This window comes from Diachasma alloeum, unplaced genomic scaffold (assembly GCF_001412515.2).
Source record: "Diachasma alloeum isolate Michigan unplaced genomic scaffold, Dall2.0 Dall_scaffold_00589, whole genome shotgun sequence".
Lineage (NCBI taxonomy): Eukaryota > Metazoa > Arthropoda > Insecta > Hymenoptera > Braconidae > Diachasma > Diachasma alloeum.
In genome coordinates, this window is record NW_021680721.1 from 220,557 (window position 1) to 244,189 (window position 23,633).

General features: G+C 38.9%; 1 protein-coding gene across 1 annotated transcript; it reads left to right on the top strand.

Annotated features, from left to right (window-relative positions):
• Positions 1-22,086: 22,086 nt before the first annotated feature.
• On the top strand, positions 22,087-22,791 carry LOC107043491. Its single transcript, XM_015265025.1, has one exon. It carries the CDS (start codon positions 22,087-22,089, stop codon positions 22,789-22,791), a length of 705 nt encoding a protein of 234 aa, XP_015120511.1.
• Positions 22,792-23,633: the final 842 nt, after the last annotated feature.

Here is a 23,633-nt window from a genome sequence, read left to right on the forward strand (position 1 = left end):
GATTCAAAAAATGTTCTATCTTAAGAAAAATGAATCAGTTAAATTGAATTGAAAAGAATAAATTTCACCGGATGTAAAAACAGTCCTTGCTTATTTTGAAAAAAATAATGAAATTTACCTAAAAACACAAAAACAAATGTTTTTATAAAAAAAGTGGGCTAAAAAAAAGTTTTGTTTGATTCCTAGTGAGAAATCGAAGTTTTTGAAAAATACATAGAAATAAAAAAGGAAGCCAAGTTAGGAATTTTGAATAAATGATGACAGTGCACATTCAGGTTTCTATAAGAAAAATAATTCTCAATGGAATAAGTATTCTAAAAAAATTCTCCATGAAATAAAAAATCAGTAGGAGCAGGACCAACGTTCTTGGCGCGGAGTTTTTCAATTCACTGTCTGTATCAATCTATTCCTCCATCCTTTGATCCGCGCCAAGGACGTTGGTCCTGCTCCTACTGATTTTTTATTTCATGGGGAATTTTTTTAGAATACTTATTCCATTGAGAAGGTTTGATATTGATATATATATATATATATATATATATATATATATATATATATCACGAGAAGAAATTCGAATTTTCGAAAAAAGAAAAATAGAACACTGAATTAATTTTTCGTTTCACTCTTATAAGTGATTTGAAGTGAGAATAAAGCGTGTCCCGTGATTCTCCAGAACATCACAACCCACATTGGAATGCACTGCGATGCACCACGTATAAAAAAATCCTATAGAATTTCCCGTAGGATTTCCTATAGGATTTCCGACAGAAAGCATGTGACCGTTAGTTTTAAGGTTAGTTTAAATAGCAACCTCCCAAATGGATCCGTTGCAATTCCCTGTCTTTGTGACAGGCATACAGCCACAACCACATGCTACAGGGTGTTTACAGGAAGATATTCAAACATTTAATGAAATACTATAGATTTATGCAAAAAGTTAAATATCTGCGAAACTGCTCGGCCGATTGCGCCTATCCCAAATAAGAATCTTCAATATTGGAAGAGCTATAATCACACCAAATTTCAACTTGGTGTTTTCATTTTGTCTCAAAATATCGTGCGTATAAGAATGAAAAAATTAGAAAAACGGGAATATCTCTGAATTATTGTATGGACGTGTAAACACATTTTGATTGATCTCGATAGTGGCCTCCGAAAAAAGTAGTTTGAAGAAGAAAAAATTGAAATCCGTCCAGTAGTTCATGAGATATTTGAAGAAATATATTTACACAAAAGGTTGAATATCTCAAGAACCGCTGGGCCGATGCCGCCCATCTATAATACCCACCTTTTATGTTATAAAAGCTAGAAGCATACAAAAATGCAACTAGCTATCTCCAGTTTTTAACAAGTTATCGTGTAAACAAAATTTTTCATGAAAAAACGGAAAAACGGCAATATCTATAAATTTTATCTGAACGTATATATATATATATATATTCTAATTGATCTAGACAGACGCCATCAAGACGAATATTTTAAAGAAAAAAATTGAAAACGGTGGAAATAGATTTTGAGATATTGAGGAAGATCGGAATTTAGAGAAGTTGTTATATCTCAGGAACTATTGGACCGATCGCGTTGAAACTGCGCAACAAAGTAAAGCTTAATCATAGCTATCATGAGCCAAAATTTCAGACTTTTATCGACAAATTTCACCGTATTCATGTTGAATTTTCTAAAAATTGATCACCAAAAACCCCATTGCCATCAAAATTAGAAAATCAAAAAATCGCTCAAATACAAGGCCTGAGCCTGGCACGTATTCGGAGACAAAAAAAAATAAATATAGTTCTTTGTCAATTCACTTTGGACTAAGAATTCAGTCATTTATCTTGAATATCTAAAACAGTGACTCGAACAAGTAATGAAGTTCAAGTTTAGAAACAAGGTTTTAGATTTTCACTTTGATTGCGTGGAAAAAAAAAAGGGAACCTCACTTCAAATCAACTGATTTCGTCCAATCAAGCTTCTTTTTAATCGTTACGAAATGAGAAATTTGACCTTTCTTACGTCGCAGTGGAATTATGAGAAATGAGTAAATATATGTATTGAGCAAAAAAAAGGTAAATGTGATGAATGACAGGCAATAAAAGGCTTGGTCCCACCTAGGCGAGGTCTGACCAGATGGCTGACCCTCTCCATTGCAGGTACTTGCTGGTGCTCGGAAATTAAACTATTTTCGATTGCATTTTTCTTCAATTACTAATAAGGAGAAATAATATTTCTTTTTCGAAGTGATAGTAGGATAATTGAGCAGTCACCCAACGAAATTTGTAGTGAATTAGTGTATTTTGAAACGTGATAAAGTGGCGTTGACAACCTCCGGTTTTAACAAAACTCATGTTTTTTAACTCAATACCAAATGATAGAAGAAATGCGAAAAATATAAGCTTCATTTTCTACCTTTCTCAGAATAAATTGTGGAGTATAATTAGCAATAATGTTACTAATGACCCAATGCAATGGTCAATATTAACTTTTTCACATCCACTACAGATATAAAGCCATAAGAATTTTCAAAGCTCGCTGCGGCCTGAAAAAAAAAATCAAAAAATCTCAAAAAATTTATCACGACTTTACAGAATATCAACCATCGTTTGCGATGTTGGCACAGTCAAATTTCGTAAATCTCTGCTTTTTTGGGCATCTATTTTTCAGCCATCCCTGGTGACCAAGGCTTGAGACTTGAGTCTCGAGGGAAGGGTGGGTTACTGAGCCTTGCTCGACAGATCTGACCTATAGTCCAGTAAAAATAGGTAAAATGGGTGTGAAAACACGCCTGGGCTAAATTTTGACAGAAATTGCATGAGACCTACGGAAACTATGTGTGAATTTCTAGCCTCCCTATTCAAACCAAAAGGGTGAAAAAAATGCAAAACTACCCCCAAAAACAGTTTTTCGTTGATAGCTCTGAAACGGGGTATATTATGAAAACATGTTTCAAACAAGGTGGCCCGTGTTTGTTCCCCGACAAAATTTCCTCAACAAAATTTCCCCGACTTTTTTTCCCCCCCAAAAATTTCTTCGAACCATTTTTTCCTCAGCCTTTTTTTCCCGACATTTTTTCCTTAAAAACGCATGCTAACACCGGTTTTTCTCCTTGTATTTTTTTCCAATTTTGCAGTTAATTTTATTTGCAAAGGGAAAAAATTATTCAGTATTCACTTTCTTTGAATTATAATGTATTTAGGTGTAACATTATCTATAGACAAAACCGATTTACGTCTGATAGATTTTTTTCACGAAACTTGCCAAATACAATGGTACAACTTATCACAATGATTTTCTCTTGCTTATTAGAATGGTCAATAAACAAGAGAAAATCTATGGTAGACCGAACTTGAATTGGAGATGAAGCTATCTTGTTGATAGCAACAGCCTTAGTCATCACTCATTCATAATAGGAAGCATTATCCCCTCTCAACGTTATTATCATCAGCAGTGGCAGAATTTTATTTTGTTATTGCTGATTATATACCCACACAATGGAGATTTTTATTGGAGGAATTGAATACTACACAATTTTTTTTGCTTTGTAAATAAATAAATTGCAGAAATTGGCAGGAGCTGGAAAGGGAAAACACTGGTGTTATCATGTACTTTTGAGGCAAAAATGTCAGCGAAAAAAAGGGTAAGGAAAAAATAGCACGAGGAAATTTTGGGGGGGGAGAAAATGTCCGGCAAATTTTGTCGTGGAAGAAAAGTCATGGAACCTCAAATAAAAGGTGTAGAAAATCAAATTCTACATAAAAAAGGTCCAGAGCGTTTTACGATGGCTACAGACGGGTAAAGTTGACGACGGTGAGTGCTCCATTAAAAAAAAATTTAGTTGGTGGAAAATGGTGTTTTCTCTCATCTCTATATTCTCATTTGCTCATAAAAATCTTAATCATCCATTCCAATTTTGTTCTTTCCATTTCCTCAACAAATTATCTCAATTAATACCATAACTAATTTAAAATTCATAAATCTTTATTTTTTAATTTCCAATATGCTTCTTTCATCTATTTCCAATACAGTTTTTTAAAAGTTATTTTCTATCCATTATATTTTAATAACCATCAATTTTTCAGAAAATTTCCTTTTCTCATGGCTTTCCGGTGCCACTCGTACACTCAAATATAACTATACTGGAAGGTGTACTGAGCTCTCGGTTCTGTGCGAGAGAGAAAGAAATTCGAGAGGCCACCTGACCTTGTCGTACAGTCTGTTCACGAAGTATCGGCAACCGCTCAGTGGAGTAGGGCTACATATTGAGAACAAGTGAAGACGAGTCATGCGCTGTTAAAGTATTACAATGCAATTCTTTCATTCCAAAAAATGTTTCTCCATCTTTCTAACGAAGAATTCTGAGAGGAAATGTCAGACGACTGTATTTGTAACGCAGTAAATATTTCACTATCAAAATTAACGGGCTCAACGGAGAATCTCGAACGACTTCGGAACCCTTCCGGTTAGTCCGAGAGTCACCTATAGAGTCCAGTATCTATGTAGCGTCTTTATTTCGGTCAATTATCAATTCATTTCAAGTTAACTATCAATTATTTTGAGTTAATCATCAAGTTTAATATCAAGAGATTATTAATGAGATATAAATACTATGATTAAATTGACATTGAGATATTTGACTATTCGTGTATCCCTAAAATCAAGACGCATGGCTTACGCCACAAATGAAGTACATTACCAGTGTTTTTTCTTTCGTAATCCACGTGGTCTTTAATTTTTACTCTTTCCAAAACAGTTCCCTCCAATCCGCCCTAACATCATAGCCTCAATTTCTAACAAATGGTCCTTCGAGCCGGATTCGGGGCATAAGTGTGTGTTAAATGACTGAATTTTGAGAGAAATAAAAGGGACGCCTTATCTGTGGCGAATATTCAGGTGCCACATGAGCGTTTCAACGGACAGTTTGGAGACAATCAACAGTGCCCTTGTGTCCAGTATTTACATCTCAAGTTCAACTAAGTGTAAACAGTGACATTTTGACTTTAAGTGAGTGCTGTGTGACCTCGGAAAACCTCGGTTTCCGTTGAGCCTAGCCCAGGCCCAAGCCGCACACCCAAAGCCAAGACAACTGATCCAACTGCATGACAACTGTATGACAACTGATCCAATTACCATGGCAGAAATACCTACCGACGTGAAGGTCAGAGACAATCAGTGAGAAGATCAACACACTGAGGAGACGTGCAACGTAAGTGTTCCAATCATTTCAGTTACTGAGCCAACAAATGAAGCGCAATTCAGTAGTAACCCTACACAAACAGATGAACATCAAAGGGAGAGTGTTTGATAGGGGGCAGCGATAGGAGAATTATCCACAGTTCAAAACTCCAGATGTAGCAAATCGATATCAAAGTCAATACCTTAGACGATATTCAACAAGAGCTTTTGCAATCACCAGAGAAGATCAATAGCCTTACAATCGAAAAGTTAGGAGGTCAAAAGAAACTCATCGACGGAGGATGTAGGGAGCTGATCAACGTCCAAGAGAAATTCATCAAAAATTTTATTTTCCACTCATCGCGTACAGTGGGACAGGCCGACCATTTCCGCAATATCTCTTGCTCTAACTGTTCGGCTCATCAGCGCAGAGCAGGCGACTCCCTCTCTACACTGAGCATGCAAACAGCAGCTCAACGTCAAGGCTAGTACATCTCTCGCTCACCCATTCTAATCATTTCACCATGGGGAATGAGGAGCACAGAGAACTCATCGACAATCAGACACTTGAGCAGCCCATGAGGAATTCACGACTCCTCTAAGCTCGGTTGAGGTAATTCATAGCATCTTGAGACCATCAACGCAGCAATTCATCCTCCGAAAATTGACAACAAGGATCTAGATAAACGACGTGAAAGTTTATCGGGATATCTAAAGTCAGCAGCTCGCCAACGAAGATAAAATCATCCAATATCTACGTCCAGCCCCAGTGAGTACAATCAACAAAACGGAGCTATAAAAAATACAGTCTGCTCCTACCATCCATCAATCGAGAGGACGAATCAAGGAGAAGGATGTCAAGAGTAACTCACCATAATACGCTCATTCAATTCAGTTAAGGAGCTACGAGTCACACAATCCCGACCCTCTATAGGAATCATCACGAGATTATCAGCATCATCAACTAACTAAGGGAATCCAGAGACTCCAGGATTGAGAGATAATTATCATATTCCATTTATGAATAATTTGGCAAGTGATACGTTTCTCACCCTGCGTTTCTTCTCTTGGCAATCAACAGAAAGCTCGACGTCGACTGAAGAAATTTATGCCTCTCTCGACTCGACAAAAGACTCACAGAGAACAGCATCAGTAGCTAACAGTGAACCTCAATCGATGAGAAACAGATAAAAAACAAGACAGCTTATCGGAAGATCCAAAGTCAGCAGTTCAACAATGAGGATAGATTCATCCAACATGTACCTCTAACTCAGAGTACATCATCAGGAGTATCAATAGCAGCGCTGAACATCTAAAACTTTAGCCATAATCGACCTCAGCATCGACAGATAGACTGTCAGAAACCACCAGAGGAGATGTGAAGTGTCACTTTTTCATTTTACAATCAATTCTTGACAAGTGATACGGCATCATCCTCTGTATTTCTCCCTTCAGCAAAATCCACATGAAGAGCAGCCACATCGAGTTTGATGACAACTGAGGGAATTAACACCTTCTTCAAGTCGACAGAAGGCTCATCAGAAGGAGGAACATCACCAGCAAGTCAGATATATGCTAGAAAGAGGCGCGATTTTTAGAGTATCAATAACCTGCGCCATCAGCAATAGTTCAAGTGAGAGCATAGCTACCAAACAGAGTGTCGATTAGAACCGGAGCTTTAATCGATTAAGCATCAAGAGAACGTCATCAACAACAGAAGTACTAATATCGAAGAGAATTGAACCAACGAGAGTCAACATCAAAGAGGTCACCAATCTAGAGGATCTACAATCATGAACAGCGAGGATGGCCGTTCGACCTCCAGATTTCAAGGTCAACGATCGGGAACAATCATCAAAAAACTGTAATAAATAAGCTTCAGCATCAAGAGCATCAATCAATAGTTCTCATCGATAAGCAGAGATCGACACTATATAAGCTCTGCAACTAACTGATCGAAATTATCAAACACCTGGTCCAGGAGACAATCATCATAGGGGCTAACAGCCAAGGCGGTCACCAAAGAGATTGTCAAGTCCAAAACTTCTCAAATACAAGATTGACGCCAACACACAACCATTGATTGAATAACTGTGGGACACAATCAATTGCAAAGTTGCTCGCTGAGGATTTCCCAAGTGCACTAAAGAAATCCATGAAAGAGCAGTCAATAGAGTTTCACCCAAGAGCTAGGACCAGAATCAATCGACTCACACAACAGACAGAGCGATCACCAGATGAACTCAAGTGTGAAATACACCGAAAATCCACACACACACAGCAGAGACGCAGAGGAGCGTTACATCCACGGGGGGTATCAAAGAACATCAGCAGGAAGGCTCGGAAAGTCTAAATCCACAGCTTCATGTCAACTTTGCAAATTGTGCGCAATCTCAAGTCCGATGAATCACATTTCCAGCTCTAGAGAGAATTCACTAACAAGTAAAAGACACTAGGAAACATCAGAAAGACACCAGAATCTCCGGAACCCATTCCAGCATAGTATCCACCGTATCAGAGGTTCGAGAGACAAGCAATCATCAGGGGAATGAAGTTCACCAGTAATAACCTCAGTCTGATCCATCATAGGATACCAAACCGACAGTCACCAATAGAAATCCAAAGCAGAGATATCCTACAGAGAAAGGTCGTTATTGGCCCACCAACACAGCGCACGCCTGAGAGCCACTCAATAGATATTCAATGGTAGCTGAGGTTCGCTGAGGGAATGAAATCCCGAACCAAGCAATCGACAAGTTCGAGAAAACAGCAACGAGCAAATATCACCACAGACTGAGAGAACTTAAGACACTCTCAAGTCTTCAGAGAACATCGAAAGGGCATCAGCGCAGCAAGTCTTCAACTCAAGGCCCGGGATTGTGGGAGCAACTGGATATAGAGGTAAGGTATCATTTTCTCTATTTATCAATTTGGCAAATGATACCGCTCTCATCCATTGGTTCTTTCCAGGGGTGCATCAACACCATCAGAGGAAATCATCAACGAATCAATCATCCAGTTTGAAGAACCTATTACCATGGTACTCGGATTGTATTGGCATCAGTCTTCAGATACTTTCCAATATAAATCGAAGCAGTTCGACTCAACAATCTTTACAAAGAGAACAGTTCTATCCGAAATACCTCAACAGTTCGATTCATTGGGATTCATCGCTCTAGTGGTTGCTCGAAGTAAGATAATCATTCAAGATCTATGGAGACTTAAGCTCACTTTGAACGAGCCACTTCCAGAGGAGTATGAAAACCAGTGGACGAGCTGCGGAGAGACCCTCCACAAGTTGAACCAAGTCTCAGTGCCAAGGTACCTGAGACTCTCATCGGAGACATCCAGCATCCAGATCCACGAGTTTGCAGATGCCTCAACAGCAGCAATGGGCGCAGCGGTGTACATTTGCACTAAGCAGATCAACGAGCCAGCATCGACAGTAATGATATATGCTAAACCAAAAGTAGCTCCTCTCAAGCACATGACTATTCCTCGACTCGAGCTAACAGCAGCAGTCATGCTGACCCAACTACTATTTGCAACTCAGAGATGCTGGAACTCGACGAAGTAGAAACGCATCTATGGTCTGATTCAAGCGTAGCTCTAGCTTGAATCAAGAGCCACCCATCAAGATGGAAGGATTTCGTCCAAAACCGAGTTATCTAAATCCAGGAATCCCTTCTAGACGCTAATTCGAGACACATCAGTCGGAAAGAAAACCCAGCGAACTGTACATCCAGAGCACTCCCACCAAAAGGACTGGGAGACCATCAGCTTTTGTGGTCTGGATCTAAATGGATAAATTAGGAACCTGAGAGCTGGCTATCATTACCAATCGACTCTCTAACAGAAGCATCAATAGAAGCGAGGCCATCTCCATTATATCAGATAACCATCAAAGTTAACGCCTTGGTAGAGCTTCTCAACAGATACTCAACATTATCCGAGGCCCTGCAAGTAACAGCTACCCTGAATCGAACAATTAACAGGTTCAGGAGACAGCCAGTTCCTCAGAGAACTCAACGAAGCCAGGCTGTTCTGGGTAGAAATAATACAATATCAATATTTTGCATCTGTTCACAGACTACTCCAGAGAGACTATCAACTGGCAGGGAGTCATCCGGTAGCAAAACTGACTCCAACGCTAGATAACGAGAACATCGTCAGGCTAGATGGCCGCCGGAAGAATTCTCAATGAGACCCTGACGAATGTCATCTAATTATTCTGTCTCGTCAATCTCGTGTCGCAATGCTGGTCATCGGAGAAGCTCACGGAAGAACTCTCCACGGAGGGATTCAACTCACCCTAGCCTACACTCGCCAGAAGTATTGGATCATCGATGGCAGAGGCAAAGTGAGAGCAAACATCCTACCCTGTCCCACCTACATCAGACACAGAATAAGACAGGCCCAGTAGCTAGTGAGCCAACTGCTTGTAGTGAGAATATCACCAGCACGAGCTTTTCTCCACACGGGAGTAGACTATGCCGGTCCCTTCCCCATTCTCAAATGGCGATCCTCAAATGCCCAACCATCTATTGTTCATATGGCAGTATTTGTGAGTTTCAGTCCATCAGCAGTCCATTTAAAGGTCGTTTCGACGCAAACAACAGAGGCCTTCATCGGAGCTTATAAGAGATTCACCGCAAGAAGAAGTATCCCTGAGGTTATGTATGGCCACAAGGCCACGTTCATTGGAGCTTCAGGAGCACTCAATAACCTATACAATCAACGGTCCAGAGAGAATCAACAGATCTAAGTTGCCCTCGCCACTAATGGGACTCAATGAAGCTTTTCATCACCGAGAGCACCCTATTTTGGAGGCAAGTGAGTATCACCTCAAAGCAGTCATTGAGACGTCGACATTCACCTACGAGGAACTCAACAGCATCCTAATCCAGAGAGAGGCCTGCTCGAACTCCAGGCCAATCACGCCAATGTCAGCTGACCCAGATGACCTCCAAGCACTCACCACAGGACATTGGTGAGCCTCTACAGCTAATTCCAGAATCATCAATCATCAATGAGAACTCCAGAAAACTTCAGAGATGGAATCTAGCCACTCAGAAAATTCAACATTTCTGGTCCAGGTGGTTCGGAGAGTGTCTCCAAAGGTATCAAGCTATCTATAAGTGGAATCAACGACAAGAAAATATCAAAGTTAGGACATGGTTCTGATGGTCGACGAGGAATATCCACCAACAAAATGGCCACTCGCTAGAGTAGAAGCAGTTCACCCAGGAGAAGATAGCCTAACAAGAGTTGCAACCGTCAAAACATCACAAGCAGGAGTACCAACACGACCAGATGGTACCCTCAATATCGAGAGAACCACCAGTACCTGCATGACGTTTATCAGACCCATCACCAAGCTCTGTCTCTTACCGACAGACTCACCACCAATAGAACATCCTCCAGAAGACGATCCAGAGACAGTCAACGTGTAACTAGCAAGATAAGCAGCGAAGAAATTCAACGCAGAAATTCATCATCCCGATGATGAATGGCCCCCGGGATGTTTGAAACACAGCAAATATTTCACTATTAAAATTACCGGGCTCAACGGAAAATCTGGAATGACCTTGGGACCCTTCGGGTTCATGCGTAAATCACGAAGCAAATCGCCAAATATGAATTTCCAGTTGTATCAATCTATTCCTCAAAGAGTATACATCGGTTAGTCCAAGAGTCATCGATAGAGTACAGTATTAAAGGAACCGATTATCGAGTATATCATCGAGTATTATGTATATTGAGTCTAACGCTCTGTGGAGCGTTACTATTTCGTTCAATTATGAATTCATTTCGGGTTAACTATCAATCATTTTGAGTTGATTATCAAGTTTAATATCAAGAGATTATCTGGTGCAGTGTAAATACTATTATTAAATTGACATTGAGATATTCGACGATTCGTGTATCCCTAAAATCAAGACGCGTGGCTTGCGCCACAAATAAAGTACATCACCAGTGTTCTTTGTAATCCACTTGTATAATAGTGCAGTTATTTTTCCTGATAAATTAGCAATATACTTTCGAAGCGGTATTTTGCACTTCCTTCCTTCCTTTCCTTTCATCATGCACAATTAATTGTCCATTTCATCATATTAAATTGAATGAGATTTCCTGTTTACCGGATATTGTAAGATTTTCAACTTAATTGAAAGTTACAAGCATGATTGTTCTTATTATCCCTTTTGTTCTTTGCAATCGATTGCCTTTTTTACAGTTCTATCTCGCTCCTCAACCCTTCGATGAAATGTTAATAGATTAATTTTATTTGCACATACTTGAATAAATTTGAAATATCACATTTTGAAGAAACCATCAGGAATCTCACTTTCAGGGATATTCATGAAAAATTCTAGATATATATAATATATCTACCTTAATAATCTTTCAACTTCGACTTAATGGCATCAAATCTAACATTTTAAGCTATAATTGAATTTATTTAAATCATTATATTCAAAGACATCCTTGAAACTCTGATTTTCAAAAAGTACCAAATTTTTGAAAATTTTCGAATAAATCAAAATAATGATTATTGCTATCGCTGGCATCTTCGAACTTGGTCAAAGGGACACACAAATAAATTTTTCAAGCCATTATTCAATCAATTTAGAACATTTTTTTTAGTTATCGTTGGATAACCGATTTTATGAAAAAATTGAAGAATAAAAAAAAATCCATGAATTCAATTTTAATTAATGACGATCGATAGGGCTTAATAATATCGACATTTAAAAAATAAAAGATTCCATTCGATCCATTCATTAGCGAAAAATTGAAGAAAAACTTTACCACACATACATATTGTGACGTATTTCGTCCCTCTGCGGAAACGGAACGAAAATACGCAGCCCTCGACGTCCAGATTCGCAACTAAAAATTGGGCGCCAGATCGTTTCCTCTAAACGAACAAAAATCGAAATCACAAACTACGACGAAACAAAAAACAGCAGCGGATAGCTCAGTATTTCATCCGCGGAGGCGGCTGGGTTCAAAGTGCTGTTATAAGTTGAATCCTGAAATGACTGGGTTTGCAAAATAACAATAACGAATTATCGTATAGGGAAAAATAATAATTTATTTCAAAATTAAAAAAATGGAAGTTCAAGTATAAATACAAAAACAAAACCCCGTCTCGGTCTCTCAATCTGGCCCTCCGAACTCGCGGAAAAATTAACAAAGAAATAACATAATAACGAATGACTCGATACAACACACCCTTTATCCCTGCGGATGTCTGAAAATAAAATACTAGTCAAGATTCAAATCTAAAGTCAAAGAAGGTCAAAAGATGGTCAGACAATAAAATAACCATTCAATTTACTCGAAGTCATATATTCGCACGGTAGGGAACTACTATTAACCCGAGCCCTCAGCGTGTTCACCAAATGGGCGATCGGAGGCAACTCCACGTGAGTTTGAGAGGGCGATTGCCTCAAGAGAATAATAACAAAGAAACCGACAACTGATGGAAAATCAGCCGGCTACAGACTAAAACTCGAGCGCCGAAAATGCGCTCCAATCCCACTTTCAAAAACCACGATAAATTCCCAAACGAAATATTATTTAGGCCGAAGGTAAAAGCGATGTTAAATCGGCCGAACGTTAGCCGAAAGACAGAAATAATAATCTCGAGGAAATACCACAAATGACCTCGAGATTCCAAACCGCCGGAAAATCGATAATATCACACGGCGATGGCGAAACGAGAGTTGAATAAATGATACAAAAAATGCAGTCAAAATCATTGAATCCAATCAAAGTTAATAAACTGAATCGCTAACAAATGAGCGATATCCAAGAGTAAAGATTGAGTTGGACCCAGAAAAATATATTCCTCTGTCGAACGAGGATTGAAACCCAGCTGAAAAATGATGGAAAACTTTAATGGCGTCAACGCCACAGATGAAGCGTCCGTAACACAACAAAAAGCTGTTTCACACCTGGTGAGACACACGAATTAACAATGTTTCTTTTATAGCACCACCGCTCACCGATAAAGGAAGAATACTTGTCGATCAGCAACCCCCCAAAAGATACGCAAAAACGGCAAAGCAGTCCTCTGACCACTCTCGGGTCCCAAAACTATTAACTCTCGGAAATTTAACTAAATTTAATGCAACCGAAAAACTCGGCACAGCGGCCACTACGACGTCCAGACGAAAAGTGCCTGTTGCCCGTGCAGTTAACCCACGCGACAACGCTCTAACAGGCGTCCGAGGCTCCTATTGGCCGAGCGCGACGAGGGGAAATGAGTCAAATCATGTCCACTTCATAACGTGGGACAATCACCGATTTGGAGTTAACACCTCCCCAATCATGTCCATAAAATCATAATTAATTATTCCATCGTCGAATGCATTTCCTCCTGGACGTCCGACGTCGGTCCAGGCATCCTCCGATATTTTCCAAATCGTCAGCTGAACCCTCCATGTCCAACTAAGGTATGATATAGGGAGGTACTGGAAACATTTGATCTCGCCGACACGAAAATAGGGTACAAGTACCGCTAACCGCCGCGCGCGGCGCTCGCCCCCTCTCTTCTCCTCATGCACCTTGTCTCTCCAAAACTCGATGATTTCTCAGCGGCCAGAGTTCAAATCCCCGTCTGAACAATGCTCTTTTTTTTCCATTCAATATCATTAACAATATTTTAAAAAACAGTACGAAATATGAAATATGAGAATACAATGAAAAAAATGGGGAATAGTATGGAAATTAAATGTTATGAGTTCTAAAAGCTGGTTTAAATTGTGAGAATAAAATAAGGGTCAACGAAAGACAAAATAACTAGTAGGTAGAAATCAGTGTGGCCCATTGGGACCGCACAAAGAACTTGCCGATTCGTTTATAAGCTGATGAGCTGTTTTTTTGAGTCGATTTTGCAATAACAGTTATCATATTTGTGTTCAGTGACACCAAAAACATAGGCTCCAATGAGAAACCTATCAAGAAAAGAAAAAAATTCCAATTTTGAATAAAACGGAGAAACCGCGGAACTAACTTTAGCTAAAATCTAATCAATTCTAAGTTACATAAATACGCTTCGATTCCGGCCTCGATTACCTTAATTGCGTTAATCGTTCATGAGAAATCGTGGACGAAAATTTTGATAACACACTTACCCACCCACACACATACACACACACACACACACACACACACACACGTATGCATCAACAGAAAAATTTTCGGGGAACATTATGGTAACCTTGAAACCTGGCCACATGATGAGTAATTAATTTTCGATTTCGGGGTGAATACAATAACTTCCCTATATCGGGAAGTTAAAAAAGAGTCAAGGGATTAGAAAGAGTTAAGAGATCGGTATGACAGTGAATGTTGAAACGTTAAAGATGATGATGAATCGTCAAGAGTAAAATATTACAGGTAAAAGTGAAAAAGCGAAAGATTGGGGGTCTAACATAAAGGTCGAGATATTGATGGTAAAATGTTAACGGTCAACTGTTTAGGATAAAATGTCAACGGGGAAATATTGACAGAGAAGTGTCAAGGGAGGTAAGTTATCAGTCAAACCTCAAGAAAGGATCGTTAAGGGGTAAACGTTGAGGAGAAAGATCAAGGGAAAAACGTCAAGGGAAGAATGTCAAGGGGGAACCGTTGAGGGGTAACCACTAAGGGGGAAACTTCACGAGGGAAGGGGGAGGGGAAACGTTGAGGGGGAGACGTGAAGACTGAAATATCAATGGAGAAACATGAAAAGAAAAATGTTAAGAGAAAAATGTTAAGAGGCAAACGTTGAGGGGGAACCATCAATGGCAAAATATCAAGGGGAAAATGGTAAGGGGAAACGTCCAAGGGAAATCCTCAAGGGAGAAGAGGAATTTTTACAATTCACGCGTGCAAACGATGTCATCATTTTCTCAATTTTTTCTCGAAAAATTTGCACAGGGAGTTTTTGTCCATCAAAGCAGGCTTCGACAAACAGAAGCAAAGGACATCCGCGAATCAAAACACCTGCCCCCCTCCCCCATCGCGCGAGAAACAAACCGTTTGTTTGCGATTGATAACGAAATTATCATTGATTTTTTCTTCACTTTACGCATCACTCTATATGTCTCATCAATTTCTCCCATTTCAGACCGATTGAGGACATAGAAATTAATACTGTTAAAAAAACAATTTATGTTAAAACATGGATTTTATATTACAAAATTTCCGAATTAGAAATTAGAAAATTTCCTGAAATAAAAGTTAGGGAGAAAGAAATATCACAAGGGAAAATCGATGTTACAATTTTCATTTATTTTTTCAATTACATGTACATAATTACGTTGTTTTTTTATATTTTTCATTAGAATCCTTCCACTCATACAATTACTCCCAGTACACCGATTGTCAGTGGTGGAGAGGAACAGCAGATGAGGGGAAGAGTAAAATCGATCGAAGCGCTGTATCGCGGCGCCTCAATGAACTTGTCCTCTGTTTCCTGCTTTCCAATACTTCCCTAAATCATACCTTATGTCCAGCCTCCGTAAGCTGCGCTGCTACTGATCACTCGTGCGAGACTAGTTCCTACGCGGGAACATCCAATCCTAAGTCTGAGGATCCAAAACTCCTCTGGGCTTCAGAGACCCGTTAAAAGAGGCTGTTAAACTCCCACGATGATACGGCTCCATCCCACGATGTAGTCCGGTGAGCGGTGACAGAAGCGATATAACCAAAAATAAATTAGTACAAGGCCCACCGAAAATTAGTTTTGACTCTCGCCTCGCCAATGAAGTGACTTCCCGTCTGGAACTACATAACCGCTAAACGCTCGAGGACAAAATTAAAATACCACGTTACATTATATACACATATACGTACGGACACGGTCTAAAAATTGCATTTTTGGACTTTTTGGATCACGAGACCGAACGCGCGCTACAGCGCGCTGTAATTGTAATAATCATAATTGAAAATCTCAAAATTAAATTAATCATGAATTAAGATTGCCACCTCAGACGACTGGAACCAATGAGGAATAAGCGTGACAGACTTGCGAGATATCGATAGTTATCGACTTTAAGTGTCTGTTCTTTTTAGAATAGAGATAATGGTTCGATATAACACAAAAATTCTAATACATAAATTTAAACGATTACAATGCTTCCATTCCCAAGCAGAAAATGAAAAGAGTTGGAAAAATGTGACAAAAATGAAAGAATCATCTATAAAATACCTACTGTTTTCGATAGTCATTTTTAAAGAGATAAAAGTGTCGAAAAGTAACATTTCTGGGAAGATGAAAAAGATTTCCGGGTTTTCTTTCGATTGAGTCTGGTTCATAATTAACTTACACCATTGGAAATACTCTGATATAGACAATAAAATTTAAAAATCCGTATCTTCATTCCCTACCTCGATTGCAGATGTTTTTCCAAATAAAAATATTTTTATTCTTTCTGAAACTAAAAATTTAACGAAGAAATCATTGAACCGAAAAATAATTGTTTCGTATGCAATAGTATTCAAAAATATTAAAAATTATTTTTTTAGTTTTTTAAATTAAAAAAAAATCATATGAGAAATCTACATAAAATTGACATTTTGAAGACATGGATTCAAACATTTTCAATCATCAAATATGAAAAAAATCATGAATGTTCAGCGTCATACAAATTACATTTTTCACAGAATTATTAATTTTTTAAGCGTTTGTAAGGAATAAGGATAATTGGTTATTATTTCTCTATCATAAATAATATTCGATAACACAGTTCGACCAAAAAACTCGTGATATTACACGTACATTTTCTGAGAAAATAAATATTGAAGTGGCGGAAATGCCCGACAAGGCATTTTTTCAACATTGAATAATTCGGTGCTCAGGAAAAATTATTCAAAATTATTCAGTTTGCAATTATTGAAATACAAATCCCGAAACACCACCATCTTTATCAGATTTTTCATTTTCATCTCAATTTTTGCTGCCCTCTAACTTTTACTGAGCACTGAATTATTCAATGTTGAAAAAATGCCTTTTCGGCCATTTCCGCCACTTCAATATTTATTTTTTCAGAAAATGTACGTGTGAGGGATAGTATAAAGGCCAGATTCGAAATCTACGTGTCAAAATCTACGAGATGAAATCAATTTCATCCCGCGGGCATATATCACGAGTTTTTTTGTCGAACCGTGTAATCCTTCCGAGCCAACAAAATAATATTTTTGTTTCGTTGGTTCCTTACTCAACTTTAAAGCGCTGGGCGCTTAAAAGAACACTTCTATATCACTTTACTCGCGCTTATCTACTGTTATTTCCGGAGAAATTATTAGCGTTGGAGGACTATCCCTTTAATTGTTTATTAAAAAGAAAGCTAACATTATTAAGATTTGAATTTAATTGAACTACGCAAAGTTTATACTCTTATCTTTAAATAATAAAGAAAATTGTCAAGTGGGTTTTAACTAGAATTTCCCGGGCGGAAAGCAATTTTATTATTTAGGAAGAGGATTCAGTTTAGGAATATCAAAAGATTTAGAGTTGAATTTGATTTTAATTGCGAATTTTGAATCAATTAATTTACAAAAACAAAGGTATTCAAATTACAAAAATTTAACAACTGAATTATTTCGAATTTCTTTACCTTTGGAATGATCAGAAGGATCTAATTTTGGTCATATGTCACAAATTATTTTACTCACAGTTAAATCTGCTTTTTACAATTATATAGTTTTATGTGTAGATCCTTGGGTAAATCAGAGATTTCCTCACACACAATGAGTCAAGCTAAAAGCTATTATGAATACTTGAGTCAATTTTTAATTGGTGGAAAATGTCGTATTGTAAGTTTCGTAGGTTTTGAAGAAGGAAAACCGTACACAAGCGAATATTGTACTATTAGATTTATTCGCCAAAGCGTGTAACGTGGTATACAATATAATTATAAGTGGTTGAAAAGAGTGTGACTGATAGTGCGACTGATCAGCATCGTAGTCGAATCGTACTGACTCTGCTCTAGTCGAGGCACCTGTGTGAGTGTGGGTGTAGATGTAGCAGAGCGCTACAGTATGACTTTTCCCACTCTTTTGGTTTTTATTGAGGAAGTAGTTCATTCGGTCTTTGGCTTTTCGATTATTTGTTTTCCAATCTCTCCGTCATATGCGGATTTTTGTATTGGGAAACGGGGGCATGTTGATGAAGCATTTTCATCACTTGCTCTCAATTCCGTTATTTTTGGAATTATTGAGCTCAGGTGATGAAAATGCTTTCGCAATTATTTGTTTTTTTTGTTTTACATTAGATCTATATTTTTATTTCTAAATTTCAATTTTCATAAAAAATTTGGACATTACACAACCCCTTTACGAGAAATCAAGGTGGACGAATGGGTGAAAACAAGAGTAATCTATTTTGACGCACTTCCGCTGTATTTTCAATAGATTTCGGCATCAGGTACAATAAATTTAATTCGAATAATAATAATGAAAAAAAGGGGAGAATAATAATGAAGAGGGAGAAAGACGCATATTCCCTTTCATAATTTAAAAAAAAAACAGATTAGTTGTAGAGATGATTAGTCGACTCATTTCAGCTCAATCCAAAGGTTCCTCTCCTGAAGGTTTCGAGTTTTCATATATTTACACAGTTAAATATTCACTAATGATCGAAATCTAATAACTTCACAATTTTTATAAATTTCACTCTAAAAGATTTAAGTTCGAGAGATAATAATTTTGAATAATATGTCCTTGACGCACTAATTAAGCGGATCATTGCAAATAATTTTTCAGTTCACCAATCGACGGCGCCAGAATTCAAAACTATGATGGTCTGCACAATTGTCCTAAATTCTGGCAACTCAAGTTATGCGTATTCGTCGAGGTGGATAATTTACCGATTCCAATGTATCGATTACGCGGAGAGCTTAAGAAGTTCGCTCTTTTTGTGTGAACTCCTAAGTTGCGAAGGCGAGACGGAATAAAAATTTCTCAGCCTCTGCTAGCAGCACCTAGGTTTACAGGCGATCAAATTGTCGATTTGACAATTTGACTTAGCAACTGGAGTTGCCACCGGTGGTCCGATAAGTTTGTTGATGACTTTGACTTTGGTGGGTTGGCGAATGGAATAGTCAGCACATTCCAAGAGTGGAGCTCGACTGAAACAGAAAAATTGAATTTGGAATAAAATTTATGATTCTGATTTTTAAAGCAGTTAATTTCAAAGGTAACACGTTCGTTGTTTATAAATAAATAATTCAAATTCTGTAAACTTTTGGAAACCTCATTTGTTTTGCATGAAATCGATTTCTGCTGAAATCCGGAATATGCATAAATTTGTTACGATTGGAGCATCCATACTATTTCAATCGACTTTTTTCGAGTTCGATGAAAATTGAATATAATATAGAAGGGTTCCAAGAATGCCTTGGAATGTTATTTAAAAAAAAAATTTTTTTGAATGTTTTTTTTGTTCATATTTCTGTGCTACTTCCATTACGGTTTTATAGGCTCACCATTCGGCTGCCTTGCCTCTCCCACTTCTCTTTTCTGATTTTTATTTGCATTACCATGGGCCGTCTTACTGTTAACTGTACCCCATGTGGGCTAGGACTGCACGGGAAACCATGGGAAACCCCAGTCGTACAGCCGGCCACTTGTGCAGAGTCCTAATGTACCCTTCGGTCACACTGACTAGACGGGCACATTAGGCCACTGCACCGTGCCTACCTTCCGAAATTTTTGGGCGAGAGTGTTCGTAAGCCGTCACCCATCCAAGTACTAACCGCACTAAACGCAACTGCACTTGGTTGTCCGCCGGAGCAATACCTAACTCACCTACCTATTACGGTCGGCTTTTTTTGAAAGTTAGGTGAAATCAAAATTTTTAGATTGGATCAATTAGGTAATTTTTTAAAAAATTATAACTCGATAAATATCAATTTTATGAAAGAAGTGCAAAAAAACTTTTTTATTCAAAACATGTGTAAGTTTCGGGGAAAAAAATCCACATTCGAAAAAGTTGAATTTATAAGGAATTAATCAATAAACAAATTGAAAAGTCAACAACAAATCATGAGGGTAGGTCGCGAAAAAATCTAAAAAAATGTAGCGAAGCTACTTATATATTTATTTCGGATTATTTCAATGTATTGTGTTCGGGCGTAGCTTAGCAACCGAATACCTTACCACAACACCTCGCGACGATTCGTAATAATTCAGACATCCTCGATCGGATGATTAATACCGTTGTCGCGAGAACACAGTCTCGCTCTCGCTCTTATGGTGTAAACCTAGTTACGTTTGCTGTGAATAAATCTAATTCGATGTATTAGGTCATCCCTCTTCTGGTGTCACACTTTTTATTTTCTATATCTTGACAAGTGATAACCGACATACAATGATACTTTCATAATATTATTCAGTAATCTCCTCCATTACTGACGACGCGCTCCCAGACTACTGGCAATTTGCGAACACCATGTGGAGTCCCATTTTCATTCAAAATGGGAATAATCCTATGCAACTCAATATCTAACTGCTCTTTGCTGTTGTAAAGAGTACCTGACAATCCCCTCTTGACGTAACCAAAACAATTGAAATCGCACGGATTCATATCTTGAGAATATAGTGTGTGCAAAAGTTCTCCCCAACCTTCATTGTCAATTAACTGCTGAACGATGCGTGCTTTATGTGGTCTGGCGTTATCATTCAAAATAAGGGGACTTGTTATGTGATGATATTGTGCCCATTTGGGAATATTGCCCTCCAAAAACGCCTTATAACCTTCAGATATCATAGTTGTTTTTTCTGCATAAGTCGTCCAAAAAGCGATCCCTCTTATATCCATTGCTACTATCAGCAGTATCTTCCATTCGTGAAGTTCTGCACGTTGTAATCTTAGCGCTGACGTACCTGGTTCCACCCAAGATCGCGATTGATGTTTTGGAAGAGGGGTATCAAATTCGACCCAACTCTCATCTACACACAGGAGCCCAGAAAAAATATTTTTTTACGACGATACCACGCCAAGTTGCTACGCGCAGCTTCATATCGAAAGTCTTTTTGATCGTCAGTTAAACTGTGAGGTATCCATGTTGCCACTTTATTGACCATACCTAAATCTTCGGTTAGTACTCTATCTACAGTCGAATGAGGAATACCAAGTTGGGGGGGGNGGGGGGGGGGGGGGAGATAGTTGACACTCACTCTAGGTGACTGACGGAGAGCTTTTGCGATTCTATCTCTCCCTTCTAATCTATTTGATGATATTGGTCGAGGGGTCCGCATCTCATCTTCAGCGGACGTGCGACCTCGTTTATAGGCATTGAGCCAGCGTTGTATTGTTCGTTCACAAAATTTCAGGAATATTCGTTGTTCCACTCAGAGATTTTTTCAATTCCTCCATCGTAAATACTGCAATATAATTAAAACGAAAAGTATACGACACTGATATACTGAATGGGCAATACAATCATGTTACTATTTTTTTCGTCAGATGGCGCAATAGCATGCCAGCTGAAAATAAAAGGTGACACCAGAAGAGGGATGACCTAATATATCAATTCCGAGTGTTATACGCTACAAACCCATCTATTCGTTACCGAATTCTCACAAGTGCCATCGACGTGATTGGTTCAACGTGACGAATAAAATTCCCACATTAATGTGTTAATGAATGCAATTGTTGAAGTTGTGCCGTTTTCTGCTAAAATTAAAGTGATTTTCGGTCGCGTGGTTTTTCGTGGATTGTTCGAGAAGCGTTGGGTTTTGATATAGTGCTCGGTAGCGTCCCTATCGTTTCGTGTGCTTTTGTTATCGCGTGTGAATGTTTTTATGCATCTTGGTGTATCGATGAGTACCGAGGACGTTGTGCTGCACCGCGAAAATAATCACGAACATTTTTTGCCATAATTAGTGCAGTTCCAAACATTGTTAGTACATCTAGTGAAAATGGGCGAGGAAGCTGACACAACTCAGGCATTGGGATGTCTTATAGTTCGTCCCGCATCATTTTCCACTGAGCGTCCCGAACTCTGGTTTGCTCAACTCGAAGGGCAATTTCACCTTGCCGGCATCGTGGATGAATTGGACAAATTCCACATGGCTGCCGTTCATCTTGATACCGTTGTTGGAGCCGAGGTCCAGGATGTTATACTGCATTCACCAGCTCAGACTCCATACAAGATGTTAAAGGATGCCAGCGTGGAAAGACTCAACGCTTCTCAGGAGGCCAGCCTACACCAGCTCTTGGACAAAGAGGTCCTCGGTGATTGTAAGCCCTCACAATTTTTACATTTGAAATCCCTTGTAGATATCGTTCTAGAGAACATTCTAATAACAAAATGGCTTTCACGCTTACCGCGCAACACACAATCGATCCTGGCGACGCAAGCAAATTCTACCTTGAACAAAATGGCGGCGCTCGCAGATAAATTACAGGAGATATCGTCACCACCAACTATCACTGCCATTTCTGCAGCTGGTGATCCAGCTGTTGCCGTTCTAGAACAGAGATTTTCGCGTCTCAAGGCTTGCATTTCAGAATTGGCGGGTGCAGTCAGAAATCAACGTTTTCATTCGCATTCACGTCCAAAGTCTCGTTCAAGAACATCTATTCAAAAAATTGGACAAATGCTGGTACCATTACAAATTTAATGACCCGGCCGAACGATGCATGCCCCCATGTTCGATGTCATCGGGAAACGCATCGTCGGATCGTTAGCGGCGGTGAACGATCCAGTTTTCCGCTCTTACCGCCTATTTGTGTCGGAAATTGTTACAAAAGTCAAATACCTAATAGACACCGGCGCGGATTTTTGCGTATATCCACAGACGCTTGTCCCAAGTAAGAAAAAGGCAACGGAGTACATGCTGTATGTAGCAAAGGGCACACGCATACATACATACGGCTGTCCTATCCTCACTCAATTTCGGCCTCAGAAGAGGTTTCCCTTGCCGTTTCGTTATTGCGGATGTTGAAAAACCCATCATTGGTGCCGATTTTCTCGCGCACTTTTGACTTTTGCCGGATTTAAAGAATAATCGCCTGTCAGATTCAACGACTCGGTTATTGATGCCAAATATAGCGTCATTATCCAATATCGTTTCAACAATTAAAGTTTATCAGTCGACCGAGTCGTCTTGGACCGACCTTCTTGCCGAATTTCCGTCAATAACCAAACCAGATGGAATGTTCTGACTGACTAAACATACAATGGTCTATCATACTGTAACAACACCTGAACCAGCAGTATCGAGTAAAGCTCGTCGTCTCGCCCCAGACAAATCAGCTATCGTGCAACAGGAATTTCAAAACATGATAAAGCTGGGTATCGCTCGTCGTTCGAAGAGCTCCTGGTCTTCCCCGCTACACCTAGTCCCCAAAAAGTCTGGCGACTGGCGACCCTGTGGAGATTCTCGTGGACTTAACGCTCGTACGATCCAGACAAGGCAACTCCATGCCAGTTCCGTCGCTTTGATTTTACCTACCAGTTTTC